Below are 17,669 nucleotides of genomic sequence, written 5' to 3' on the forward strand. Positions count from 1 at the left end.
GGTCAAAATTGGACTTGCAGAGTCGTATCTGACATTCGTTGCTTGTGGTGGGAACCACAGATGCAATTCTGTTCTTTTCGATGTTACTGTTGGGGATGAAAATCTGCCACGAGGTCATAGTTCTAAGAATGAAAATAATTCAGAAGATGAAGAAGTAAAATGTGGACCCTTTCTTTCCTCGTAGCACTTGAAAAACGTCCGTTAAATGTCAACCAACCATTTCAGCAATTGTCCTGAGGATTGTGCGAGGCCACAGAAAACTTCCAAAGCTAGGTAAACATGGTTTGGTTTTAAAGGGATGTGCCACGGAAGGGGTTTGAACCCTAAGGAATAGCCTGAAAGAAACAACCAGCAAATTCCACAGCCACACCCTAAAATGAGGCCTAACACTTCATGCTGCCACTCCTGTTTCATAAGCACAAAATTAGATGTCATGTTTTCTGCACTTACAGTTTAATCTTCTCCAGACTAAAGAGGCTGATTGCATAGCAAATTTCATAACCATGTAACTTTAGGATTCGGAGCGTTCGGCCAGAAAGAGATAATTTGCTTAATAGGACTGTCTTCAGAATTGGACCTCTTGAATGTGATTTGCTATAGAAAGCATTCATGGGGCCAGCTCAGCTTCCATTCTCAGAATACAGTGGTTACATTGGCTTGTTCCACTGGTTCTAAGCCATGGGGAGATTTTGCTTCCCTCCTCCCAGAGGACATTTGACGTCTGGAGACATTTTTGGTTGTCACAACTGGGGGTACTACTGGTATCTAGTGGGCGGAGGTCAGAGATGCTGATCATCATCCTACAGTGCCAAGGACAGCCCCCCACTGTAAAGCTTTATCTGGCCCAAAGCCTAAATAGTGCCAAGGTCGAGAAACCTTGGTCTGTTCTAGTTTTAGTCAGATGTCATCTTTGGCAATTTAAATATTGCTAATGATGTCTAAATCATGTGGACTGTGGCTCTAGGTATACAGTGTTATATGAGAAAATGTTTCTCATTTGCCTACTCAAATGTTGAAGCTCTATATCCTGAAGCTGGGAGGGTGGGTGGAGGTAGTGGAAATGGAGTCCAGTGTTGATCACTTTGTTTTCCGTTGAGTCTATCAGTGATTAACGGAACTCTGTTTGCCCTAGAGGGGTTGTTAGAGGTAGATGAAAGAATCTTGAAAATGACTTTATTACTCTACATAACTCCGCTGTCTTTCAGAGATCCACACACACACACACAAATAATAAAACCAAAACATAAAACTGACCCAGAGTATGCACATCTTGGCCTGTTCTCACTGGCCATTGAGTATTACAGATGGGATGGGTGAATTCACTCTAGGAGAGAAGGGAGAAGAGGTAGCAGTAAGAGCTGGCATCCTCATCTGGGCAAAGGCCCTTTAGTTGTATGAAAGACAAAAAAGATGACGATGTTGTGGGAGCCAACCCTGAGGGCAGAGCCCAGTGGCTCCTCCCAGAGCCAGTGGCTGGGGTCCCAGAGATGGGGCTCCAGCTGCTGCTCCAGCTTTTGAGATCTTCTCCAAATGTCTGACTCACTACAGTGAGGATGACTTTTCCAAGTACCCTGTCGATGTTTTCTCAATTGGTTGGGTGACTGGGGTTTTAGAAGAAATGTATACCTATCTACAACTTCCATGTTTTCTCCTGAAGACAATTATAGTTGGCATATCGGCACAGAAGGCTCTAGTTTCTGTTCCTCCACTAATTTGCTGGTGAAGAGAAGTGCTGAAGCATTCCTCAGAAGCTTTATGATTTGAGGAGTGGTCCATGACTTGTGTCTTCCTCAGTTCATTCAAACCATTTGTAAACACTGGATGTCTTAGTCCATTTAGTGCTGCTTTAACAAAATACCTGACAGTGGGTGATTTATAAAGAACAGAAATTCATTTTCTCACAGTTCTGGAGACTGGGAAGTCCAAGATTAAGGCATGGGCAGGTTTACTTGTCTAGTGAGGGCTACTCTCTGTTTCCAAGATGGCACCTTGTGCTTGGGTCCTCTGGGAGGGAGGAAAGCTGTGTCCTCACGTGGCAGAAGGTACCAGGGCACATGAGCTGAATGCCACCTGAAGCCTCTTTTATATGAACCTTAACTTCATTCATGAGGGGAGGAGCTCTCATGACCTAATCTTTTTTTTTTTTTTTTTGAGACAAAGTCTAGCTCTGTCACCCAGGCTGGACTGCAGGGGTATGATCGCAGCTTACTACAATCTCTGCCTGCCAGGTTCAAGCGATTCTCCTGCCTCAGCCTCCCGAGGAGCTGGGATTCCAGGTGCCTGCCACCACGCCCAGCTAATTTTTGTATTTTTAGTAGAGACGGAGTTTCACTGTGTTGGCCAGGCTGCTCTTGAACTCCTGACCCTGTGATCCTCCCAAAGTGCTGGGATTACAAGCGTGAGCCACTGTACCTGGCTGACCTAATCTCTTCTTAAAGGGCCTACCTCTTAATACTATCACACTGGGGACATTTGAATTTTGAAGGTGACCCAAATAGCAGAGGAGGATCAGGGAAGTGCATTGAAAGTGAAATTGTGCTCATACAGGAGGAACTGAATTAAAATGAAATTTTGTTCTTTCCTCAAATGGTTCATTCAGCCTCTGACCTCAGCCATAGATTGTATCGTGATGTTCCAGGTTTTTTCTCTCAGCCTTAGGCGTCTTGGAGATTTCCTAATTGAGCTAGTTGAGGTGCAGGCACAATTTTCTTGTCTGGGCTTTTGACTTCCTGTTTGTGGCCCTAGCCCTGCAATGATTTATATTTTGGTATTTTTTAGGCTTTAATTTGGCTCTATAAGTTAATCAGCTTCCAGAGGGAAAAATTGATCTTCATTGAAAAGCAATTTGAGTTAAACTTTGTAAGTCCTCACCCATAAAGGAAATGCTAATGGAGAAAGGATTACCTGGTCATAGGACAGTTTGACATGTGGCTTTGCCCCTGCGATTTGGCCAAAACAGGATCTCCTTTTCCACCTTTGTAAAATCACCATTAACCCTGAGTCTTTCACTTGTCGGCGGGGGGTGCTTTCCAACTGTAATGTACTTTGTACTGCTTTTTAAAGAAAATGAAATCCTTTGAATATGCACACAGATGTGTTATCTCTGACCACGTCCTGTTTTGTGTCTCCGTCTCAGCCGTGACCTCACCTGGGAGTCCCCTGTGGCCCCAGGGCTTCGAGGACTCTTGGGGTGACTGGCTCCAGTAAACTAGTCTTATTTTATGTTGCATTTTCAGCTTGGGTTTTCTGCACCAGTGGGGAGCTCATCTGCATACTTTTCTTTCTGCTAAATTTATTTAAACGGTTTCCTGATACCTGAGAAGAAAAGGCTAAAAGAGACACTCATAACCTTCCACCTTTTTGGGAGGAGGGACATATAGCCTCTTTTAGTGGATGAAAACAGCTCCGACTCCACAAATGTCCTGGTATCTCATGCACCAGGGTCATGATCCCAGGCTGTCGTCTTCTGGGGCTTGTTTAGGAGCAAAAGGGAACAAACCCTCTGGCCTGGGGACACTACCAACTTGCCCAAGCCAGGAGCCTCTGCTGTTACCCTCTTCAGCTTCCCCTTGTGACGGGCTGTTCAGAGGGGCTGAGTTTTAGGGGTCCCTTCATCATGGGCTTTCAAATGCTGTGTGAATGGGTGGGTCACAGGAATGGTTCTCAGGCCTGGGCAGCTGGAGTGGCCCTGTCCACTCAGTGCCACAAGAATCGTACTGAAATGGAAGTCAGGAAGAGTTCCCGTCTCTTCTCCAAGGGATGGAATAAAATCAGAGCTTGTCCAAGCACATGTCCAATTATCTTTACAAAGCTTTACTGAAATTGTAAATCAAGGTGACAATAATTCAGTGTTTTGAAAACAGTTAACAAAAAAAGGGTGCCCCCAATTCAGGGATACCAAATAAATACTGGCACCCACGGAGCTCACTTCTCCCTCTCCCACTCCCACCAGGAATAAAGGGCACAATAAAGGTAGCTTCTGATGACTGAGTGAGAGGAACCTGGGCTAGTGGGCACATCTCTGGTGATCCCTGGAAACTGAGCTGTGTGAAAAGAAGTCTGCTTTTGTCCAAAGGACATCTTCCGGACCAAACTCAGAAGGCTGCTGCAAGTTCTACATTCCTTTCAGAGTAAGCAGCACCTTGCCTGCTAACTAGGGGCAGAGGTCCTGAGCAAGGTGGTACGGGACCTTGTAAAACCACACTGTGTGATTTAACCACTGTGTGGTTTAACATGGTCACCTTATTATGACTGGAATAAAAAGCTGGACAACCTTCTGGCTGTCAGTCCTCAGGATCATCCAGCTGAATGGAGAAATCCGGTGGTGGGTTGAAAAGTCTGTTCTGAGAACAGATTATTGCTGAGCAGAGTTCATGTGATTTCTAGTCGTGGTGACTTAAAACTGCCTTAAGGCTGCACAGCCAGCCACCTCTGCTTACGAAGAGTACTTAGTGCACGTGACTGTAAGAAACAATTGTAAAACTTCATCTAGAAATCAGACAGCTTCTAATTTCTATAGAAATGACATCTCCCTGGAGCCGAGAGGGACAATCTATTGCTGATTTTGAAGGAGAGGCAAGACCAATGCTGTACTTAGTTCCACAGCCAGGCCTCAGCAGGGACAAGTGGCTGACCTTAAAAACACATGATTGGAAATGTTATGTGGCCTGTCTCTGCGTCCCAGATTTTTACAGGCAAAGGAGTTAGCATTCATTTTTGGCTTAAGCGGAATTGAGAATGTGGGTTTAGAACTGTACCCAGCCCCATGCACCGCGGGGCCAGGGCTGCAGATCCTCCGCCGCCCTCCCTCCTTTCTTGGCCTTGATGAGTCCCCGAGGCTCCAAGCCTTGGGAGTGCTAGGAGGACCGCCAGACCGAGGCACTGCAGGAGCTGCTCTGCCTGGACAAACCTTCAAGCAGGACCAGGGCAGGTATGAAATGTCTTCTGAAGAATGTGAAATGAGCAATGTACAGTCCATCCCCTCTGGGAAAGTATGCACGCGTGGAGCCTGGCGGTGCACACTGTCTTCTGGGCCACCATCGGCCCCAACTCTTCATATGGGCTTGTATAGCAAGGTGGTGACGTACTTCTTCTTGTACCGGTGGGTTGCGCTGAGCACCATTACTCCATCCTAAGGAACAAGGTGGAAATGAGCAAAGGCAGGACTAAGTCAGGGGCTCAAGCCTCAGAGTACATGAGAGTCATTAAGGGCTTCATAAAACCACAAATTCCAGGGCCATCTTCAGAACCTGAGCCTGAGGGCCTGTGTCATACCCTGGGAGCTGCCCTTTAAGTCAGTCCCCCCAGCTTATTTCACTGCTGGGAGTCCTAAGAGCACACACTGGGCAACACAGCTGTAACGGGACAGACAACGTCATTACCTTGATGGATAGCGCATACAGGTGGTTCAGCATGACGTGATTGGGCTCAGGGAGCAAAGCTGGATCACACTGTGAGGGAACAAAGCAGCGGTGAGCATCTGGATTTGGAAACCAAGATTCTCCCCTTTATTTCCAGCACCAGCTATCAAAGGACAGGGGACGGCTCTCTCAGGCCAACCTCTCTTCCCAAGTCAGGCAGCACAAGGGCTTATTCAAGGAGATGAGGGTCGTGCCTTCTGACCTGAAGGGAGCTCCCTGTATGCCTGCTGGAGGCATCCGCGTGTGTCTCCGGCCAGGCATTTACTCCAGCCTCTTTAAAGTGTGGGCCACGGCTCTGTCCTCTTATGAGAGGGAGGGGCAGGAAGAAAGCAGCTGTCTGTTGAAAGTACTGTCAGAGAACGCAGGAAGAGACTATCTGTGCTAAACGCTCCTGAGCAACAGATTCTAAACTTGAATCTGTAAGACTCAGACAATGAACCTGAAGAATGACAACAGATACCTGGACAAGACACCACCACTATGGAAAAGCTCCCACAGGGCTGGCACTCAGAGCGGCCCGCCACACCTTCCTATGTTTTAAGAGAAGCCATAAATCAGGATTTTTTTTGCCGTTGTACACCCCCAACTTTTATAAATGGGATTCAAATGGAAAAATGTAGAACAGCTTAGGACCCCATAGGCTGGGCCAATCACTGTGTCAACAAATACTCAGCAAACTCCTGCTGGGAGGCCGTTCAGGGTGGCTGCTGAGAGCCCCAGCTACCAAGGATCTGGCAGCAACCAGTCTGATGTGAATGCTGGCTCAGCCAGTTCCTGTGTGAGCCTGGCCTTTTTAAAAAATTAATTAATTTCAAAGATTGACAGATACAATTATGTATATTTACCATGTACAATATGTTGTTCTGAAATATGCATACATTGTGGAATGGCTCAATCAAGCTCATTAACATACGCATAACATGCTTACCATTTTTTTGTGGTAAGAACACTTAAAAGCCATTTTTAGTGCACTGCTGATGGGCATGTAAATTAGTACAACCATTATGGAAAATGGTATAAAGGCTCCTCAAAAATTATCTAAAATTACCACGATTTAGCAATCCCACTCCAGGGTATATACTCAAAGGAAATGAAATCGGCCTCTGAGAGAGATCTGTACTCCCACGTTCACTGCAGCTCTATTCATAATAGCCAAGATGTGGAATCAACGTAAGTGTCCAGCAATGGATGAATGGACAAAGAAAATGAGGTGCAGATATACAATGGAATACTACTGAGCCTTAAACAAGGGATGCTGTCGTTTGTGACAGCATGGATAAACCTGGAGGACATAAGGGAGATGAGCCAGGCACTGAAAGACAAATCCCATATGATGTCACTTATGTGGAATCCAAAAAATCCAACTCACCGAAGTAGAGAGTGGAGTGGGGGTTACCAGGGGCTAGGAGTCGGGGGGAGGGGAGATTTCGGTTAGACAGGAGGAATAAGTTCAAGAGATTGACTGTACAACATGGTGACTAGTATTAACAATGTATTGTATTCTTGAAAATCTCTAAGATTAGATTTTAAGTGTTCTCCCCACTTCTCTGTGCCTCAGTTTCCCCACCCCTAAAATGGGGGTAATAGCACCTACTTCATATGGTTGTTGTGAGGCTTAAATAAGAATACATGAAAAGCATTTAAGTCTAGTTTGGGGCAAAATAAATGTCAACCATTTAAAAATTACAACTGTGACCACAGTTTACGTTAGAGCTTCGTGCTACCTTGGACAGAGGGGTCCTGACATTCTCATATTCCCTGAGCCCTGGGCCACACTCAGCTGGTCTATTCCCAGCAGCGGTCTCCATCAGAGAAGATGGCTAGTGATGCCTCTCTTTTCTAGAAAAAACAAAGCCTTACTAGCTTGGGAGGGCACTGAAAGTCATCTAACCCACCAACCTTTGTAAAGTTTGAGCTAAGGGAAGTGGTGTCAACTAAGTGGTTCTAAGGCTGAAGCTACGAGTCCTTGAAACTCTTCACCTGTGGCCTATTTGAGACTGTTGCCAACTGAGTGCTGGAAACAGGGAGGGCCCTGCCAGCTGAGGGGTGCTGGTCAGTCCTTACCACTGGCCTCTTCTGGGCCTATACCAGGATGGCCCACCCACCGCTGCAGGGGGACTGCCAGCACAGGTGGTGACCTGGGAAAGGCAAGTCCTATTGGGGCAGGGTAACAACACGGAGACCCTGTCCCAGCAGCCCGGCAGCGACTGCTGTAGGGACGCCTACCTGTGGACACGTTCATTCCTCGTCTCAGCACACATGCCCTCCACTTCAGGGTTGGGGGTTCAGAAGCAGCATGGCCACTTTAAGCACCTCATAAATAGTGCCTCTTAAGAGGTGCTTGGACCAAGTTGAATTCCTGGATTCCCAAGAATTATGGCTGTGCCATCCATTCCAGAGCTAGGTGGACTGGGCGGGCAATCCAGGTGAGATGGAACAGAAAACAATCACAACAGAATAATCGGCTGTTCTTCAGGATCCAGGAGGACACACACCTCTTTTTTGCATGCAATAATTTCCCAGAGAAGAAATGTGTGTTACCTAGATATCCCAAATTTTGATCCAGGAGTACTGATGTTTCTAAAAGCAATTTAATGATTAAAACTAGATTCTAAAATGTGGGGGCCAGAGCCTGAGTTCCAATATGTAGCTTACTAAGAAGGGATGGTGACACGTTTTGTCACGAAATGTAAATGGAACAGTGCTCAGGCTGAGGCAGGATTGAAAGACAAGGAAGCAAGTGCAGAAAGGCTTTGTGAGACACTGAGGCAGCATCCACGCTTGGAACCTCTCGTGGGCAGCCCATCCCCACGGCAGAGGTGAACGGGACGGTTCCCACTAGTGGGCGACACTGAGCTTTGCTCACAAGCTGCTTTGCAAGAGGTGGACACAGGAAAGGGAGCAACTGAACATGACCCATGAAGGACATTCCAAGCAGATGCCTGTGTACTTACGGAAATCCCCGTGTCCTTGTTCAGGATGACCTGGAGGAGATGTGGGGGGAGAATGGGCGGCGCCCGAAAGCGCTCTTCAGGTTTGCACACGTAGGGCTCCTGATGGTAGGGTCCTGGGGGGGAACTGGACAGCTCTGTTGGGAGATAGGAACGGGACATCTACTTTGAAAATCAGGCATTCTAGAAGCAGCCTTATTTATGTTGTCATCGTCTAGTTTTCCTTGCCTCTTGTTCCCTCAATGCAGATTTACATTCCCTTGAAGGATACACAGGTTCCAAGAGTGCAGAACAGAGGAGAGGAGAAACCCTTTTGGAATCTGGGTGACTGGCATAAAACTCAGTAGTCAACTCAGGTGCCCTGGTGGAAGATGGAGGCGGTGGCCCAGACAGTAAGTCTGGGTCAGATCATAAGGAGGCTGTTCTCAATAACAACCCCACATGCCATGGCAGAATAATGCTTCCTTCTGGCTTCAGGCTGGGCTGGCAAAGACCACAAAGAAGCTGGAGGCTAAGTGAGGATTAAGTAGGGCTAAGTCCAGGTTACGGGCACCGCCAGCTACAATACAAAAGAAGATAAGGCAGTCTGTTTAGACGAGGCAATGGAGAAAACAGGCTAAACGAGGCACATTTCAAAATGGAGGGAAGAAAAATTGAAAGCCCAATTTCTAAAAGCTCTTTAACTCCATTACACTCGAGTTCTTTCCAAACTTCTGCTTGAGTATCAGATACACTGAGAAGCTTCTACAAGAGCAGTATTTCATAATGCTACAACAGCTGCATAGTGACATTTGGCTAGCCAGAAGGTACCAAGCCATCTGCCAAAGAACACGTGGGATGGTTCTGGTGGCCAGATCCTGGGGCTGGTCCAGAGAAGATCTGCTATGCCCTGGCTCTGCCAATTCCCTCAATGTCATTTTTTAGGGACAAGCCCCTTTCATGTGACCCAACCATATTACAGCAAGAAATTGAGAAAAGCATTAAGTGCAGAAAACTGAGCCATAAAGTAAGTAACATTTTGAGGAAGTGTCTAAGTAGGAGAAGTCTGTAGAGAATGTGGAATTGGCTTCTTATCAGTGAGGGGTCCTTTTCTTTTCCTAGGTGGAAACTTGACTGAAAAGCTTTTAAGTGTCCTAAAATTACATCAATCAGTAAGTTACATATTTTGGAGGATATCTGGGCACACTTCCTCCATTCCCTGATTCCCAACTATTTGCAAAAAAGCTAGATATCTCTAAAGGATTAATTATCCAGACAAAAGCACACTGATTTTGGATTTCCAAGTCCTGCTCAACGAACTGTCAACCACAGTGAGCTCATCGTGATTTTACCACTGTGACTTCTGAACTGGTAACAAGAAATCCTGGTGGGAGAACTTCCAGGCCCAACTAGACAACAATGAAGAACTGTCCTATAAACTGAACGGAATCTGTTTTCTTAGTGTGCCAGATACTCTCCTGGGGCATCTTTCCACTGCCTCCGTCAGGGTCCAGGAATTGCTAAACCCCCGCCTCCAAGAAGGGGAAGTGTGGTTGGCACCAACACTTCAGACTGTAACCCTCCTCCCCTTGAATTGTACGAATCATGTTCCAGGGAGTTTTTTCCTGTGGGGTTTGGATGGAAAGAATTTACTGAAACCTTGATGCCTGAAAGGCTCTTTGAAGATGGGGAAGTTTTACTGGGTCTGTATTTCTGTACTAAATAGGTTCCCGTCAAGGAGAGCTGCGCTGTGGAGGCCTTTTCCTGTGGGGAGCCTCCTCCTCCTCTGGAGGGATTCTGACAAGGTGCTAATGTACCACACAAGTGACCGCCAAGGTCACTGAGGTGTCCATTTATCACCTGTCAGGCTGAAATTCTTCAGGCACCATGAGTGGGATGAGACGCAGGCTTCTCCAGTGCTGGGCTGTCACTAACTCATTCTGACCCTCCAGAGCCTCTTCAGCTCTGCTCCTGGCATGAGACCAAGCTGTGGTTCCATTTCTGCTGTCTGCTTTAGCAGAAACAAGTCAGGTCTGCCAAGACCTATTGTGACCTATTGAATACCTGAGATGACCAGGGAAATCACTCACAGCTCCCTTGGGGCTAAATTTCAACAACCTGACAGTTAGGAATTAAGCTCTGTGGCTTTTAAGGGGTGCTATAATTGCCTATCTGATTGGGCAGCTTCAGATCAAGAGAGGCAAGAGAAACAAGAGTATTTCTAGCCTGTACAGCCCCCACCTGCACGCATGTGTATAAAATAACTGTGTTCATACCAGACACATCGGAGCACTTTTGGGAATCCACCATTAAAGCATCAAATACTTCAAAGTCAGTTTTCTTCACTTGAATGATGTTGTTAACTGTGCCAAGCTGGCTGGTTACTATGGGCTGGGAAGAGACAGACAGGCAGAAATCATAACGTGGAAGGTCTGTGGAGTGATTCTTCAGAGGACTTGGAATTCCTGGCTGCAAGGCCTCATCTCCTGGCTAGCCACCCTGCTCATCTTGGTCAAGTATGCCAACTGTCTGACAGTTAGTGCTGCTATCCAGCTCTGCCACACACGGGGACTTTTACTAGCAGGGCAAAGGGACCTGGCAGCAATCTCCCGGGAAGGTGATTTATTTGTATTGTGCAGGCACCCAGAGGACCGGAAGTGGGAGGAAGAGTACCTCTGAAGGGTCATGGGTCCACTGACCATCCACAAAGAACTTGTACTGATGCTCTCCTTCCGGCAGATCCAGGATGGCTACAAAGTTATTGTGGCTGCGAGGAACAAAACAAAACATTTTCACATAAAACCAAGAGTTCCTGCAGAGAACAAACGTTTTTAGCCCATTTAGACAATTCAGCATAACGATCTCAATCTGGAAAGGCTATAAGGAAGCAGCAGTGTGACACACTTTCCTGAAAACTCATCTCGCTCAAATACCAGGAAACCACATCCCTCACCTTAAAAGGTCAACAAACAGGCATTTGTGCTTCTCAAGTTTGCATGGCTCCTGGATGCCAGGGAGGATAACACCAGAAGACAAACAGCGAGCTGCCTAGCTTTACCCTCTGTCACTTTGCTTTGGGCAGGAGAGGGGAACAACTGAACAGAAAGCTCAAATGTTCTCTAAAGAAAGTTGCCTAACCACTAAAACAAAGAAAAAAAACCACTCTGGAAAAACCCTTTCACTGGGTTGTTTTGTTCCCTTGACTTGAACTGACCTGTGACTGCTGTGCTGAGTGGCTTCCTCCTCCTCCAATGGAACCGCTGGAAAGCAGGCAGCCCCTGACAACAGTGAGGCCTGGCACACTTCCTCCCTCATTTTATCAAGAATACTCACTAAAGGTGTTCTCTCACTGACAACTTAAGACAGAAGTCCATGCTGGGGTTCCTGATACAATGTCTTACTATAATCCTTGCTAAAGGTGACTACATAGTATGTATTTTTCTTCTCTTTTTGGAGACAAAGTCTTGCTCTGCTGCCCAGGCTGGAGTGCACTGGTGCAACCACAGCTCATTACAGCACTGACCTCTCAGGCTCAAACAATCCTCTCACCCAGCCTCCTGAGTAGCTGGGACTACAGGTGTGCACCACCATGCCCAGCTACCTTTTAATTTTGTTTTGTAGAGATGGGGGTCTCACTATGTTGCCCAAGCAATCCTCCTGCCTCTGCCTCCAAAAGTACTGGGATTACAGGCATAAGCCACCACGCCCGGCCAACTTTTCAAACAAAGTTATTATGCAGAATCAAAGTTAGAGGAAACATCAGAGATCATCTGGTCCAAAATTCCCTCTTTACAGAAAGGGATATGGAGGCGACTGACAGCCTGGCCAATGTGGGTCTCTCAGATTCTCAGCCCAGTGCTCCCTTTCTGCATTAAGAATAGATTTTTGTGTTTCTGTGGAAAAGTCCTGACAATAGATAGCTGAGTATCTGAAGTGAAAGATGTCTGACACAGAAATATTCTCCATGGATAGATGCTGCTTTCCTCCAAGAAAGGTGTACTTTAAACCTAGAGACCACTAAGGTTTGCGATTAGAACCCTAAGACTTATTAAGCGAAAGTATTTTTCCACCAGGCACCCATTTTCTTTTCACTCAGAGACGTTTTAGAATAAGAGCGTCTAGATAGTGAACACTCCCCAGGCAATTACCTTCTCGTGAGGGGAAGTTTACTCCAGTTGTTGAAGGACCCAGATAAGTAAACTTCCTTTCCACCCCCCGTCCATCGAAACACAGTTGGCCGAGCCTGGGCGGGAGCTTTATCATTCACTTCCAGATCGTGCTTCCAGGCCAGGAATTCCTCCTTCTCTGGTGCCTAGAAACAGTGCAGTTTACTCAGAGCAAGAAGCCATAAGCGAGTTCCCTACAACAGACAATACTGACAATTCATTCTAAAGAGGCAGCTGTTACTATCTAGGTTCACAGTCAGGACTGGAAACTGACTAGTGGTGTCTCAGTTTCCCTGCTTGCAAAATATATTTTTTAAGGTTCTGGTGAAGACTGAGACAGTCCATGAAAATGCTCTGCATAGTGTCTGACACAGCGAGTGCTTACTAATTATTAGCTATTGTTGTCATTAAAGAAGTTGACATCAAAATTCTAGCAGAAACTATAAAACCCACTTGTGATACCACAAATCCAAGACTGGCCTCATAAATGTCATGTTCCTCCCTCAAGATTGGAAGTAGTCATGTGCACGATGCCTCAGTCCACGACTGACTGCGGATATGGTGGTCCCATAAGATTACACCATATTATTGGATCTTTCTATGTGTAGATATATTTAAATACACAAATCCTTAAATATACTGTGGAATAAGTGTCTACGTGTTCAGTAGAATAACATGTGTACAGCTCTGTAGCCCAGGAGCAATAGGTTACACTGTCTAGACTGGGTGACGGGGTTTGGCCCTGTGTCCCCACCCAACTCTCACCCAGTGTTCAGTAGAATAACATGTGTACAGGCCTATAGCTCAGGAGCAATAGGTTACACTGTCTAGACTGGGTGACGGGGTTTGGCTCTGCGTCCTCACCCAAATCTCACCCAGTGTTCAGTAGAATAACATGTGTACAGGCCTGTAGCCCAGGAGCAATAGGTTACACTGTCTAGACTGGGTGACGGGGTTTGGCTCTGTGTCCCCACCCAAATCTCACCTTGAACTGTAATCCCAATAATCCCCACGTATCAAGGGCAGGACCAGGTGGAGGTAACCAATTATGGGGGCAGTTTCCCCATGCTGTTCTCTGATAGTCAGTCTCATAAGATCTGATGGTTTTATAAGCATCTGGCATTTACCGTGTTTCCTCTTATTCTCTCTTCTGCTGCCCTGTGAAGAGGTGCCTTTCACCATGATTGTAAGTTTCCTAAGGCTTCCCCAGCCAGGCGGAACTGAGTCTCTTTTGTTTATAAATTAGCCAGTCTCTGGTATTTCTAAAGAGCAGTGTGATAACGGACTGATAGACTAGGTGTGTAGTCTAGGTTTGTGTAAGTACACTCTATGATGCTCACACAATGATAAAATCACCTAATGATGTATTCCTCAGAACATGTCCCCATCATTAAGTGATGGATGACCGTACATGAAAATTTAAGAGGGAACAATTCTAGAGCTGTCAACTTGAAAATGGGCAAATCCAGATTTTGAGGAAGGGTAAAACTACTCACAAAGTGCTGTCTAGGCACTGGGGAATAAAGGGCAAGACAAAGACTGAACCCTCATTAGGATAAACGATAACCCCCCATGTGGTAGGCTCTGTATAACTGAAGTATTCCAGAATAAGTGAGAAATGAACTCATTCCACTCTATCTGGGTGATGTATATGTAGTCATGCACCTTTTAGATTTTTTTCCTAGTCAGAAGCCAAAGACTTAAAAAGAGCAGGAGGTTCAGGCTGGAAAAGACTCTTTAGGGAATTAAGCAGGTTTCTAGCACCTTCATTTCAAATACTGACCTCAGTTTATCCAAATGATGCCTGCATTCTTTGAATTCTAATGAGATCTACATTATTAAAGAATAACAGACTGGAATCACTTCACACTAATGATAACTCATTATACCCAAAATAAGTGCACTGGTGTAGTTAAAAGAATTTATGACTTTTTGGTATCTGGGGCATTCAACCCAGGGCTACACGATTTCAGTAACCTCTAATGAAATGAGAATGGGTGCTGCTTGAAATCATTCCTTATAGATTATGTGTGTGCTCAACACTTCCTGTAGTTTTGGAATAGTAACAGAACAAATACTTCTTGAAGAAAATAGTTTTGATTCTTTTGGTGTCTTAAAGAGCCTTCTTGGGACCAGGGACCAAAATTACTTCCTGGGTAAAGAACGTCAAGTCACTGGAGAAACATGATTCGAAACGTCACTTTGCACACAGCTCTTCAAGAATGCAACAAATTCAGAAAGCAAGTTCAAACCACAAGTTGTAGGGCCACATAAAAGCAGGTCCTTTGTAGGAGGCTCAAAACTAAGATCCAAGAGAAAGTGTGAGATGTGATCACCTCACTCTGCAGGAGGACAAACACAGGTGGAATGAGTTGCCAGGCAATTAAATGGATGATGATTAACATGAAATTGGATACTAACAGGGTATGTCGGGCAGAGGGCAGCTTTATCTTTCCTAAACCTACTTTGTTCCTTGAAACAAGTAGTTCTTTTCAGACATAACACATAAATACCAGCTGCAAGAATCACTAAGTGCCCTTGGATTGGGCCCTGCAGCTGGAAATACCCACCCTATGAAGGTGGTTAACAGGAGTGTGGTTGAAGCAGGAGTCAAAAGTCACCTGAGTTTTTGATGAATTAAAACAGGCTGAACCAGGAAGAAAAATGTTGGCATGGCTTAAAAGCGATTAAATCATATTTAAACAACATCAGAGGGAAGTTCAGTAGCTGCTGACTGCCTCCTTTAGATGGACCCTCACTACCCGCTGACCTCTAGAAGTCGAATGACTTTTCTATGTCCGCTTTAAAAGAAAAAAAAAAAAAAGAAGAAGAAGGGTGAGGCTGGGAGCAGTGGCTCATGCCTGTAATCCCGTCACTCTGGGAGGCCCAGGCGGGCGGATCGCTTGAGGTCAGGAGTTCACGACCAGCCTGGGCAACATCGTGAAATCCCATCTCTACACAAAATACAAAAAATTAGCCAGGCATGGTGGCGCATGCCTGTAGTCCCAGCTACTCGGGAGGCTGAGGCAGGAGGATGGCTTGAGCCTGGGAGAGGAAGGTTGCAGTGAATCGAGATTGTGCCACTGCCCTCCAGCCTGGGCAACAGAACGAGATCCGTCTCAAAAAAAGAAAAAAAAAAGCCTGAACCGGCCAGCACTATAGCTCACGCTTATAATCCCAGCACTTCGGGAGGCCGAGGCATGAGCATTGCTTGAACCCAGGAATTAGAGACCAGCCTGGAGAACACAGTGAGACACCTGTCTTTAAAAAAATAAGTAGGGTGAGTCAAAAGTGTTGACAGAACTAAACACCTCTGGCAACTGCCGTCAGCCGTTCCACGCTTTCAGCTTGTGTATGTACCTGGTTCGCCTCCAAAATGGATAATAAACTCTCTAACTTTTACAAAAGTTCCAGTCTGTGTAAAGGTGAGGGAATTTGTCTCAAAGCGGCGAAATTAATTACACCTAAGAGAAAGGCAGAGGCTGGGACTCAAATGCTGTTAGCTCGACTCTCTGCATTAATTAAGAATTGAAACTCTGTCCCAGAGCTGCTTCTCCTTAATGATGTTAAACGAAGTGCGTGTCTCCTCCCTCGGGATGACGTTCTCATATTGCTAATTAGACACAGGTTCCTGGACTGCTAAGAGGGCTCTTACAGGACCATCTGGCTTTTAAGTGCACCGGGTAAGTTACCACCTCCCGCCTCGTTCTGATGGTTTTCGAAAGGATGTGGCGGGAAGCTAGTGGAGGGTTCCTCTCCTCAACATTAGTCAATGGGAATCGGATTCTCCCACACCCCTCACACCTTGATTTCCTCGGAGTGGAAGAGGTCGGCATCCTCGGGGCTGTCCATCAGGATCTTGGGCCTGTCCCCGTCCTTGGTGCCCCCCGAGCTGTCCCTCCGGGGCGTCTTATGGCCACCATGCCGCTCCAGCGCGGCGCGCTCACTGCTCGTGTTGCCCATGATGGGGGTCTGCGGGGACACGGGGAAGCCGGACGGAGCCTCACTGCAAGAAAGGGACCCTGGGCAAGCGACTCCCGGAACCGCGGGTCCCAAGGAGTCCGCGGAAGGAATCGGAACACCCCCTCGGGCGAGGGTTCGGGCTGGGAGCTGGTTTCAGCCGAGTCAGCGGGGCTGCAGAGCTCTCGCAATCGCGCTTTACCTGCCCAGGCAAGCCGCGGCGAGAACTCAACGGGCGCGAAGATAAACCGACACTTTCTCAAGTGCTCCACCACCCCTCAGCGACTTCCGCTTCCGGCGACTCCGTAAATCGGCCCGGCCTAGGGCGTGGAGGTGGCTGCGGCCGACGAAGCGCGCGAAGCTATCTCGATTCCATTTCCGCTTCCGGTCTTGAGCGGTGCGGTTGCAGGTGCCCCTGCGCTGGCTCTGCAGGCCTCGGAGCGCGCAGTCGCAGTCGGCAGCCTCCCGCCTTTGGCCCGGCTCAGGACGATGCTGCTGAGGGCCGGCAGGGGGCGTCCCGGCGCTCCGGCCAGTGGGTCGTTCACACGCTGGGCTGAAAATGCCATTAACTATCTTTGCCTACTTCTAGTTGATTCTACACTCTACAGCCAGAGGGATCTTTCTAAAATGCAAATCTAATTCAGAAACTCCTCTTCTTAAAGCCCTTTTAATGCACGCGCTCTCACGCTTTACAGTTCATTAGGTTAACCTGGAGCGCTTGTTAAATGCAGTCCCCACTGCAGAATCTTGATTTCTGGAGATTAGGGTCAGGGGTGCAGGCAGTCTTGCAAGTAAAGAGAAAATGGCAGACCGTAAGATCTCTGGAAATCTCTTATATCTAGTAGGTTGGGGGTTGTAAAATGCTGGCGTTATTAGTGTATTCTTATTAAATCGAGTGTTTAATCTTTGGATACATAATTTTGCAAGATACCTTGTAATCACTTCGGAAACATCCTTCTGCGTAAGATGCATTAGCGTTTGTCGTTTGCCCTAACCAGTGCTTCAACAAGAAATGCATACAAATACGGTGGTAAAATATTCTCATCTTCTCACTGTCAGTCATTGTCGTATTTTGTGTTTTTTTTGGGTGTGTGACTATCTCAACATACATTGCATTTGCTGGGTCAGGTCATGCATTTCACCCAGTGAACATTTATTTATCACCTGAAAAGTACCAGACATTGTGCTAAGGA

At 46.6% G+C, this 17,669-nt stretch overlaps 1 protein-coding gene and 1 long non-coding RNA gene across 3 annotated transcripts in view; one reads left to right on the forward strand and one right to left on the reverse strand.

Annotated features, from left to right (window-relative positions):
• Positions 1-3,792: 3,792 nt before the first annotated feature.
• Positions 3,793-16,845, reverse strand: PRKAB1 (protein kinase AMP-activated non-catalytic subunit beta 1). 2 transcript variants are annotated; one of them, XM_012468980.2, is made up of 8 exons: positions 16,679-16,845; positions 16,321-16,488; positions 12,499-12,662; positions 11,024-11,117; positions 10,627-10,741; positions 8,375-8,508; positions 5,382-5,450; positions 3,793-5,131 (listed from the first exon to the last, which is right to left on the reverse strand). In XM_012468980.2, exons 2-8 carry the CDS (start codon positions 16,477-16,479, stop codon positions 5,054-5,056), a joined length of 813 nt encoding a protein of 270 aa, XP_012324403.2. In that variant the 5' UTR covers positions 16,480-16,488; positions 16,679-16,845; the 3' UTR covers positions 3,793-5,053. The 2 variants fall into 2 exon arrangements, with proteins under 2 accessions (XP_012324403.2, XP_012324402.2); XM_012468979.2 differs by having other exon boundaries at positions 16,321-16,522.
• The window catches only part of LOC110569265 (uncharacterized), a 290,201-nt gene continuing 289,040 nt past the window's right edge, over positions 16,509-17,669 (forward strand). The window contains exon 1 of the long non-coding RNA XR_010343815.1: positions 16,509-16,781. This is a non-coding gene — a long non-coding RNA (uncharacterized LOC110569265). The remainder of the gene's footprint in view (positions 16,782-17,669) is intronic.

This window comes from Aotus nancymaae, unplaced genomic scaffold (assembly GCF_030222135.1).
Source record: "Aotus nancymaae isolate 86718 unplaced genomic scaffold, 86718_ANA_hifiasm-v0.15.2.pri h1tg000021l, whole genome shotgun sequence".
Taxonomy (NCBI): domain Eukaryota; kingdom Metazoa; phylum Chordata; class Mammalia; order Primates; family Aotidae; genus Aotus; species Aotus nancymaae.